Source organism: Delphinapterus leucas, chromosome 8 (genome assembly GCF_059928025.1).
Source record: "Delphinapterus leucas isolate spDelLeu-1000000601 "Yukka" chromosome 8, BTC_Dleu_Yukka2, whole genome shotgun sequence".
Taxonomy (NCBI): domain Eukaryota; kingdom Metazoa; phylum Chordata; class Mammalia; order Artiodactyla; family Monodontidae; genus Delphinapterus; species Delphinapterus leucas.
In genome coordinates, this window is record NC_143136.1 from 111515927 (window position 1) to 111527650 (window position 11724).

The 11724-nt window shown below is 40.3% G+C and overlaps 1 protein-coding gene across 9 annotated transcripts in view; it reads right to left on the reverse strand.

The window, feature by feature from the left end:
* Positions 1-7115, reverse strand: part of HERC2 (HECT and RLD domain containing E3 ubiquitin protein ligase 2) — a 230830-nt gene extending 223715 nt beyond the window's left edge. For 5 of the 9 annotated variants that reach the window (XM_089916957.1, XM_022590514.3, XM_089916955.1 and 2 more), the window contains exons 1-2: positions 6764-7114; positions 6288-6390 (exon numbers count right to left, since the gene is read on the reverse strand). In XM_089916957.1, coding sequence (XP_089773083.1) covers positions 6288-6359 — 72 coding nt within the window. In that variant the 5' untranslated portion in view covers positions 6360-6390; positions 6764-7114. Of the gene's footprint in view, positions 1-6287; positions 6391-6763 lie in introns of all 9 variants that reach the window. The other 4 variants (XM_089916960.1, XM_089916956.1, XM_089916954.1 and 1 more) reach the window with 1 other exon arrangement.
* Positions 7116-11724: the final 4609 nt, after the last annotated feature.

Genomic DNA, 11724 nt, shown 5'->3' on the forward strand with positions numbered 1-11724 from the left:
AGAGGGGGAGGCAAGACAAGGAAGCATAGGAAGCAAATGATGCAGCAAGTTACTACAGGGGTCAGCAAATTAAGGCCCACCAGGGGCCAAACATGGCCCACGACCTGATTTTAGATGGTCCTCAAGCTAAGAGTGGCTTTTACATTTTTCAATGATCGAAAAATAACCAAGAGAAGGAAAATATTTCATGACACATGAAAATTATGACATTCAAACTTCAGTATCCATAAAGTTTCTGGAGCCTACCAACATGTACTTGTTTTATGTACTGGCCGTAGCTGCTTTCGCATGACAACAGCAGAGGTGAGCAGCTGTTACAGAGGACACATGGCCCACAGAAATATTTACGATCTGGCCCTTTACAGGAAAAGTCTGCAGGCTCCCGTTTTACTGCACCGGTCCCCACTCCACAGTGTGCGGCAGGCATACTCTCCAGGCATGTGGGGCTCTTCGCCAAGGTCTCCGAAAAGAAACCACAGACCCGTCCAAGGAGGGAAAAAAAGGGGGTGGGGAGTGGGAATTAAAATACCCAGTTCCCGTACCTCTCCTTACCAAGCGGTGAATGTTCGCCCCGTGGAAAGTGAGCTCCTGCTCTCCCCCACCTTCCAGACGATGTCACCTGCAACTCCATGGTAGGCAGCTGGGAAGCCCTAACCTACGCCCTGCTGTGTGACGTTATATCTAAGACGAAGAGTAGAAGGGCGGCCCACAGGCACGCTGGGGTATCAACCCAGAGGGAAAGGGAGATGCAGTCGAGGAATCTAAAGAGGCTGCGCAAGGTTTAACGTGTTCAAGCAATTAAAAGATCACATGAACAATTTCAGCAGAGAACTGGAAACTATAGAAAAGTACCTTATGTGGCAGTTAAGCAAACTGCCAAAACACTTCAAACTAAACATTTAAAATAGATGCATTTTACTAAATATAATTATACCTCAATAAAATGCACTCAAACAAAAATGTGGAAATTCTAAAACCAAAACAAACAATATCTAAAATTAAGAAGTCAATAAATGAGATTAAAAGCAGATTGGGAAGGCCTGTGTTTCCACCTGTGAAGAATTAACTTCTTTAGGAATTACCTGTCTGGTAGAAAACCAGACAGAATATATCAAACAGCTGTTTTCCAACACTGGACAACAGACAGCCCAGAACTGTGATCCCTGAGAAGGGCAACAAATGAAGTAAGGGCTACAACTTCCCAAACTTAATGCCTAGAAGCAGCTTCCAGGCTGCAACACAGGAAAGGGGAACCCAAATAGAGCCCAGAGGTCTTGCTGAATGGAGGAGACAGACCAGCTATAAGTAGGTCAAAATGACAAGAATACAGGAGAGGAAGTTGGCTGCAGAGAGGCTGATCTCTGGAGATGGGAAGAGGGGACCCCTTGAGATTCTGGCTGAGAACTGATCTGGGTATGAGTTGAGAACACTCCCAAGGCTGGGGAAAGAAGCACTAAAAAGGAGTAGGCAGAGCCCCCATGATTCACAGTCTGGGAAATCTTGTGTTTCCACCAACCAGAACAGAAAGACCTCCCAACACACCAAGCATTAGAGTCCTGAGAAGGACATTGCCTTAATAAGGCAGATAAATTAGCCCAAGATTAAAGGCTGTGCTAGATCAGCCCAAACAAACCTTAGGATCAATCTTTGAAAGGCCAAATTGATCCCAAGTAACTTACATGCATGCCAGACAAAACTAATGCTCTATAAAAGAATAAAACAAAATCTAACACAGAATAACATAATATTTATTTATAATGTCCAACATTTAATAAAAAATTACCAGGCATGCAAACATGTCCCATAACCAGAGCAATAAATCAACAGAAATGATAGATTCAGTCAATCGAAATAAATGCAGAAATTACAGACATGATGGAATTAGCAGACAAGAATGTTAAAAGCTCTATTATAGATATGTTCCATGTACTCACAGAGAGGAAAATATGAACATCATGACAAGTGAAATGGAAGATATAAAAAGGACTGGAATGGAATCTCTAAAGATGAAAATACAAGACCTAAAGTGAAAACTTCAATGCATAGGATTACTAAATTAGACACTGCAGAACAGTTCTACTATAATCCAACATGTCTAAGCATACAGCTGTTGTAACAGCTATGCTCTCTCCCTTTTAAAACTCACTCTGGGTTCTACCCATAACTATAGGTTTAATGCCCACCACCAGTCTTCATGTCCATGTACAGTCATTCAGTCATCTAAAGATCTTTCTCTACTCAATTCCTCAGGAAGGGCTCTTGGAAACAATATTTTCTGAGTTCCTGCTCATTGATAAACTTGTGTCCTTTTTACCTGAAAAGTCAGTTCTGCTAGAACATAAAATCCTTGGCTCACATTTTCTTTTCTCAGGTGCCATGAATATGTTACTCAGCTTTCTTCTGCATAAGGCCTTGTTGTCAAGTCTGATGATAAACTCATTTTCTTTCCTTTATAACTATTATTAGTCTTTTCCAAGAACCAAAGCTAAAAGTCAGTTCTTTAAAAAAAGAATAACAAAATATATAAACCCCTGACAAGACAGGTCCAAAGTACAGAAAAGATACAAACAACCAAAATCATGAATAAAAAATTGAGCAATACTACCTATTCACAGACACGAAAGAAATCACAAGAAGTCATTATGAAAATCAATTAAGTTACCTGTGTGTACAACATCCTTTTACTTCTATGTATCATCTGTCAACTGGAAAACCTGAGATTTGAATTTACCAAGATGTTCATGTTTACATTTTTTAATCTACTGATATTTCTAAGCGTAAAGTGACAATATATACATTTAATAACTTTAAGTTTAAAAGCTAACTTTCATGCTGAATCATTTTAAATTGATGACTAGAAGAAAAGAAAAATTCAATCTGAGTTGCATTATTGATATAGTCAACAACTTTGATGGGCCTCAAAGGCATTATACCGAGTGAACAAAGCCAGTTTCAAAAGGTCACATACCATACGACATTCTCGAAATGACAAAATTATACAGATGGAGAACAGATTAGTGATTGCCAGGGGTCAAAGATGGTAGAGGAAGTTGAGTGTGACTATAGAGGGACAGCAGGAGGGAGATCTCTGTGGTGATGGAACACTTCTGGATCTTAATTGTGGTGGTGGTTACATGAATAATCACATATGATAAAATGGCATAGAACTATGCTCACATTGTACCAATGTCAATTTGCTGGTTTTAATATTATACTATAGGTACCTAAGATTGTACCACTGGGCGAGTCTGGAAGAAGAGTATACCGTGACCTCTCTACTTTCTTTGCAACTTCCTGTGGGTCTATTATTATTTCAAAATAAAAGTTTTAAAAATTGCTTCATACATACCTAATTTCATGTTCCACTTCAAAGAACCCAAAAATAGAAACCCAAAAATAGGAGATTAATCTGAGTACAGCTTATTCAAGAAAGAACAGGATAACACCAGCCATTTGTGGACCCCGGCTCAAAAACACACCCTTAACCTTACGTCAAGACTAGCAAGGGACTTCCCCGGTGGTCCAGTGGTTAAGACTCTGTGCTTCCACTGCGGGGGGCACGGGTTCGATCCCTGGTCAGGGAACTAAGATCCCACATGCCATATGGCACAGCCAAAAAGAAAAAAAAAAAAACAAGACTAGGAAATAAATATGCATATATATTTTAAGAATAAAAAGTTTTTAAGGTATTATGTACTATTTTTATAGTTCTTTTGCTTAATTGACTTTTTGGTTCACCAAAAAAACTACCAATCACATTAGACAGAAGGACTTTTACTGTAAATATAAACATGGTAATGGTAGTGATTATGTAGCTAATACTTCTTAGCTCTGTATTTGTTGCCTCCTCAAGAGAGTTGTGAAGGAAGATGGCGATTCAAGGAACTCCACACAACAACCAGAAAAGAGTACTGAAGAAGTAAAAGGCATTATATATGTAAAAACCAGATATATGTCTGCCATACAATGGGTACTCCATTAGAGGCAGCTGGTTACAAAGTCCCAGGCCTGAGGGATCTAAATGTCTCTGATCAAGAAAGTCTAGGATTAGTGTCTATATTCTCTATAATAGACATATTAAAACTTTTCACAGTCTCCAAACATTTTTCCTTTCTAAAGTCACTGAAAACTTCACAGGCATTTCAAATAAAAACAGCCATAGAAAAACAGATTAGCTAACTCTTACAGCTAAGAAACATGCTTCTACCCCACATATTATTCATTACCCAGGTGTCAATCCTGCTCCCAATACAAAAGCCTACTTAAGGAAGGGGACCCTTCCCACTCCAGGTGGGAGAGACATCCCCAACAAGGTAAGTGTAAAACCCATCAGCATAAGGCTGGCATCCACAATATATGTTTTCAGGAAAGATTCCAAAGAGTAAACCATGTCTAAGTTATTCCTTAGGGTAAAACAACAACATTCATTCCTCACATTTAATAAGCAATGCTGGAGAAATTGTATAAAACCAAGGTCACCAATCACTTTTTTCACACTATTTTCATTTATCTCACAGCTTCAACACCCATACTACATTTTTCCTCTATCCAAAACCTAAGTCTCTTCACTTACTCCTAGGACCTAGGTCTCTTCACTTATTCCTAGGAGTTCGGAAGACTTCTGAATAGTACTCAAATGTCTAAAGAAGGGCCAAGCACTGTATATTACACTAAATAAACCAAAGGTAAATGGTAATCACTCTAAGGCATAAGTGGTGTTTCTTTTTATGTGTATCTGCCTGACTCATTGTAGGCACTCAACTCAGCATTAAACCGGTTTTAGATCAAGATGCTAAAGCTCATATTTAGCAATTATTCAATTATAATTACTAAGGAAAAAAAAACTTCATTAGGTAAAGTCCTTTACTTCAAAAAGTTTTGTAAAATATATAAACACTAATACAAAAACAATTCTTGGGACTTCCCTGGTGGTCCAGTGGGTAAGACTCTGCGCTCCCAATGCAGGGGGCCGGGTTTCAATCCCTGGTCAGAGAACTAGATCCCACATGCATGCCGCAACTAAGAAGTCCACATGTCTCAACTAAAGATCCCAAGTGCGGCAACTAAGACCCAGCACAGCCAAAATAAATAAAATAAATTTTCTTTTAAATTTTTTTAAATAAATAAAAACAATTCTTAAAATCAGTTTGCCTGAACCTCAAGATTTTGTAAATAAGAAATTATTCATTTCTCACTTCTCCCACCCCTGCTTAAAAAAAAAAAGTCAAAGGAAAACAGAAAGTAATTGCTAAATAAAAGGTAATGTCTAAATTAAAAAAATAAAAAGTCACTACTTTGCCAATTCTTAACCCAGTTCTTCTTGGGTTAACCATCCCATCACCCACAACATAGTTCTTAACACTTGGCTCTGAAACCAACTGGGACTCCACACTTAAAAAAAAAAATGTAAGAAGGGCAATAACGCTTCACTACAAATATCTAAGATCAACTGCTTACAGAATACATGACTTGCGTCATGCAGTAGGTAAGACTGTATTTAAACAAGGTTAAGATTACTTGAGAAATACTTAAAATGGTTAACCTCAGGGAAGAGGGAAAAAACACATATACACAACAAAATATTTCAGCCATTTCTTTCTGAGGGCAACAGGGAGTTACAAACACAGTTTTTCCATTTGCAAACAAAACTAACTTGGGATAAAGAAAAGACTACAGAAGCATCATCATTATTTATTTGACAATTTCTGGACAAGCATGCAATTACCTTAAAACAAATTATTAGAGAGTCTAAGGCTAACATTTTGTTTCCACATGTTCTTGATGTGAAAATCCAAGCACTCCTCTTAATAAGACCAATGAGAATACAAAACAAACTGCTCAACTGAACCCTTGTCTCTCCAGAAACACAAACACAGAATCCCATAAAAATGAGTGTGTTTCTGCAGGACATAATAAATGACTGTATGTCACTTCTCCCCCACATAATTAACTGAACATCTCAAAAAGTATCACTAAACAGTCACCAAGATATGGCTAAGAATGATACAGACCTCTTAAAAAATAATAACAAAAAATTTTTGCATAACTGTATCTCGTTTCTTGCACTTATACATAACTGTAATTAAAATGTAGCCACACACACTATAAATAGAGCAATAAAAACTGACACAATAAAAGGTACATTTAAAGTTATAGAAAACAAACCTGCTTCTCTAATATGGCAAGATCTGATCTGCATGCCCTTACATATCCTAAAGAAAGGGTTCACCAGAAGTTTAACTATGTAGGCAGGAAAACACCAGGAAAAAGGAATGTCAAAATCCCACCTGTATATCTGTTTTCAACCATTTGGAGTCAAGTCGAGCCTGAGCAGCCAAACAGAAAGAATCAGAAGGCATCTTTCCCCCGATTTCCTCCCAGTCGTCAAACCTGCAAGTAAAACAGAAACGCTGAAGACCTAAACCTTTTCAGAATTTTACAAAGACCCTACCGCAAGATTTAATGCGGCAAAAAGAGAGAACAGGAAGGAGGGAGAGGAGAAGCTCTGGAGGAGGGGAGTGAGAGGAGGAGAGAGGGAAAGAGAAAGATGGGGCGAGAAGGGAAAAAGCCTACTTCCAGTCCAGGTAAGAGTCACACACGGGATTCGCCCGGGTCTGTACCACGTCGGCGAGACCTTGAGAATGGACGGTTACAAGACCAAATCACAATGTCATCCCCTTCCCTTAAATCCAAAAGGTAAACACACAGACTGCAAGAAGCCCACATCTCAACAAATGACACCAGAACGCATCCTCCGCTTTACCTCAGGCCAGAACTGGTGCGTGAAATAAATTAACCAAAATTCACGTCTGCAGAAAAATCCAAAACAATAATCACTTGGAAATGAAAAGACAGCCCGAGACGCGCGCCGCGGGCGGTCCGTGCAGGCCCCGGTCCGGCGGCTGCGCCAACGCCCGCCGTGCCCCGGTTTGGCCCGGCCCCGGCCTGCACCGCCCCAGCGGCCGGCCGCCCTCGCCGCCCCCCGAGGACGAAGACCGGACGGCAGAGGCCCGGCTGCCTGGCTCCAGCGCGTGCGGACACAGCCCCAAAAGCCACGGGCTCCGCCGGCGCTCCCAATCCCGGGGCCTGCAATCCCGGCGCCTCCAGAGGCCGGCGGGGCGGGCCGACGCGGGGCTACGGCCCACGCTGCCCAGCCAATCGCATCGAGGCGTCTCCGCAGGCCCAGCCAATGGGGAAGAGGAACATCCCCGCCCCTTCTGCCGACTCTCCAAGTTTCCTTCAATCCGGCTCCTCTTCCTCCTTGAGCTCACCCCCTTGCGGTCAAGGCCAACCGAAGACGCCGAGAGGCGGGATTTCCGCCGCACGCACGCACGCACGCACGCACACGCTCCTGAACCGGACTTCTCCCAGCGCTCTCAGAAAGCCAGCGGGTAGGGAGACACCGTGGTGATGCAGGATGGCTCGGCTTGGTCGGCGCTAGGGCTGAAGGTGAGGCGGGATGCGGTCTGCAAGAGCCTCTTGCTGCCTGTCCCACTGAATGCAACCAAAACCTTGCGCAGAATACATGGAGCAGCTGGTAGCAGGGGGATCAGAGAAGGAAATGAGAGCTTTTAGTTCCACTGAACCAGTAGCCAGAAAACAATGCTTAAAAAATTTAAAACAAAGTCATACAAAGTATGTTCTCTGATCATAATAGAATTAACTACAAATCATTAAGAGATACAGGACAATCTCCAAACACTTGGAAGTTAAACAATACATTTCTAGATAGTCCATGGGTCAAAGAAGAAATCTCAAAAGAAAAGAACTATTTTGAATTGAACAAAATTAAAATGCAGCATCAAAATTTGTGGTACTCAACTAAAATACTGATGAAAGTGAAATTTATAACACTAACTGCTTATCTTAAAAGTGATAAAGACCCCAAATCAACAATCTAAGCTTACATTTTTTTATTTTCCCATTCTTTATTTTCCTGAGTTCTAGACTTTATTTTTTTAATTATTTTGGAGTATAGTTGATTTATTGATCAATACAATGTTGTGTTAGTTTCAGGTGTACAACAAAGTGAATCAGTTATACATACACAGATATCCACTCTTTTTTTAGATTCTTTTCCCATATAGACCATTAGAGGACTGAGTAGAGTTCCCTGTGCTAAGCTTCCATTTTAAGAAACTAGGAAAAGAAAAGCAACACACACCCAAAACAAGAAGAGGGAGGAAATAATAGAGGAGAAGAAATAACTGAAATTGAAAACAGAAAAACTATAGAGAAAAGTCAAACTAAAATAAAACCAGTCATTTGAAAAGATTATAGGCTATGATGAGACCTCCAAAAAGAGGGAAAACACACAAGCTACCAATATCTGGAATGCAAGAAAATTTATCACTAAAGACCTCAAAAGGACAGTAAGGGAATACAGGTTTCCCCAACTATCCAAAAGAGAATTCCTATGCAACCTTTCGGAATGGAAATGTTGTAAAGCAAAGAAAGGACACATCTTGCCAAGGGATGCACGAAGTAAATTGCGATAAAGCTCAGATACTCACAGACACAATTCGAAGCTATGGTGGCTTGATGATGAGTTACTGAGCGTAGTTCCCAGGGAAGGAGCTTGGTGGTGCCACTTGCTGCTTGGGGTGCAGGTACCTCTATAACAGCTCACAACAAAACAAATGCTGAATGCTGTTTTCATTTTTTGCCTTTTTTCATAAAAGGGAAAATTCTCTTTGGGATTTCTTTTGGTCAGCAAAAACAGGTAGTAATGCAGGTCTTTTCATAGAAGCAACATGGCATAAAGCGAGCTTTTGAAAAGCAGGGGGTACCTGTCCTAGAAACAACTCTATACATACAGATTTGACAATTTATATGAAATGGGCTAATTCCATGAAAGTCGTACACTACCAAACTCACTCAAAAAGAAATAGATAACCTAAACAGGGTTAAAGAAATTAAATTCACAGTTAAAAACCTTCTAAAAAAGAAATCTCCAGGCCCAGATTGTTTCATTGGTGGATTCTGGTTCTACCAAATATTTAATAAAGAAGTAACACAAATTCTATACAAACTCTTCCAGAAAATTGAAGAGGAGTGAACATTTTCATTCTATAAGCCCAGCATACCCTGTTAACAAAACCAGAAAAAGACATTACAAGGAAACTTAAGACCAATATCCCCTACAAACATAGATGCAAAAAATTTTAGCCAACTTTTTGCAAATAGATTCCATCACCATATAGAAAGAATAATACATCATAACCAAGTGGAGTTTATCCCAAGAATTCAAGATTGATTTAACATTCAAAGCATCTCACTAGATACCAAAAAATGCTTTGGAGAAGATCCAACATCTCATTATAAACACTTTCAGCAAACTAGAAAGGGAGGAGAACTCCTCAACCTGATAATGGACACTTATGAAAACCTACATGCAAGCCAAAACAGTCTTGCAAAAGAACAAGGTTGTAGGACTCACACTTCCCGATACAAAAACTTACTACAAAACTATAGTAAACAAAACAGTGTGATACTTCCAAAAGGATAAACATATAGATCAATGGAATAGAATACAGAACCCAGAATAAACATTCACATATCTGGTCAATTGATTTCCGACAAGACCATTCAATGGTGAAAAGACAGCCTTTTCAATAAATGGTTCTGGGAAAACTGGATATCCACATACAAAAGAATGAAGTTGGACCCTTACCTTACACCATATATAAAAATTAACTCAAAATTGATCAAACCTAAAAGTAAGAACTAAAAGTGTAAAACTCTTAGAAGAACACATGGGGGGAAATCTTCAGCTTCATGACATTGGATTTAGCAGTGATTTCTTAAATATGACATCAAAAGCACAGGCAACAACAACAACAAATAAATCTAAAGCTTTGTTTATCCCTAATCTTATTTAGGTTCCTACTTCTCATCTATTTCCCCCACCTCTACCCCTACCTCTACCCCTCTACCTCTACCCCTAAACCCTGTGGAACTTACAGACTATCTTCAGCAACATCTTCAATTGATTTTTTAATATTCTCATCATGTTACCGATATAATGAAAAACTTGTTGTTCCCTGTGGAAAACAGTCATTTTTTATTCTCCCACATCTGTACTTCTTAGGGCATGAAGATGCCCTAAGGCATGAAGATGCAATATCATTCCCTGCCACTTTTAAACCATTTTTCCTCCTGCTTCACTTAAGAAAACAAAACAAAAGAAGACAAAAAGCCAAACTTCTTTGAAACACTGCTATTTGACGATACCACCCTCTGCTCCTGATTCCAATAATCCATACTCCCTTTCATCACTTCTCATGTTCACTGAAGAACACGAGTCACCACCCAGTTCCCTAACTTTCAGTTCCTCAGGGCCTCACTTTTAACCATCTTACTTCCTGCTCCACCTGAGCCACTAACCACCATGACCAGTTCCATTCACCAAATCACCTTGAAGATCACAGTTGTGAGCCTCTGACTCTTTGATCACTTGCCCATGATCTCTAATCAGTTGTTCCTCTCTCCCTCTGTTGTACTTGCCTGGCAAACCTCAACACTGGGTTAGCCCACTCCACTCACTGGGAATGTGGCTGAACTCCTGAGGTACACACTTGAGTATCTACTCAATATTTTTTCCATTCCCCTGGTGCTGCAGAGATCTCTGGTACTCAGGATACAACAGGCCTGAGAATGAAAAACCAGCCAGCTGTGGAGCAGCAGAGTGGAGGGATAGAAGGAGACCCTGGAAGATGTACATGCACCACTCACCCAGTCTTGAGCCCATTCACCCTAAGACTTAACTAAGGGTAGAAAAAATTAACAACCAGATGTTATTGCAGCCAGAGCACCCTAACTGATAAAACTTCTCACCATGAAAATTACCATCATAATTTCTTTCTGTAGCTTCTTTCTTGCCTCTGTTATTGTGGATAAATCTTCCCATATCTAATAGGTAGACAATCCCCCTGCTAGGGCTCTGGATCCACCCCCTCACCTATCAATGACTCCACTCAAGTATTAGTCCTTGCCTCACTTCCCCTCCATCTTTCTCTCTCTGCTGCATCTGGTCTATCAGCTTATAAATATGCCAAGGATCTTAGCTTTAAAGACCCTCCTTTGAGCTCCACATATCCCTTCAGAAGCTACCTCATTTCTCTCTTTTTTCACAGCAAATTTTTTTTTCAAGTGGTCTCTACTTTCTACCTTTACTTCTCCATCCCACTCTCCTTTGAACCACACCAGTCAGGCTTTGTTCCCACCACTTCACCAGAACACTCTAGGATAGGTTACCAAAACATTCACTTGGCCAAATCTCATGTCAGTCATCGGTCCTCACCATATGTGAGCTCCCAGTAGTAAGTTCACAGTTGTTCCCATCTTCCTTATTGAAACCTTTTCTTCACATTTTCCCAGGTTTCTTCCTACATGACTGGAAATTCTTCATCAGTCTCCTCATTTTCCTGACCTTTCTTTATTGGAATGACCCAACCTTATTCCTCGACTCTCTTTTTTTTTATTTTTTTTATTTTACATTTTTTTATTTTTTGGCCTCACCATGGGGCATGCAAGATCTTTAGTTCCCCAACCAGGGAGCAAACCCGTGCACCCTGCAGTGGAAGCGCAGAGTCCTAACCACTGGACCACCAGGGAATTCCCTCAGCTCTCTTCTTTACCAACAGTTACTCCCTGGGTGGTGTTATCTAATCCTGTGGCTTTCAATGTGCTAATAACTCCCTGGTTTGACATCTTTCATTAAAT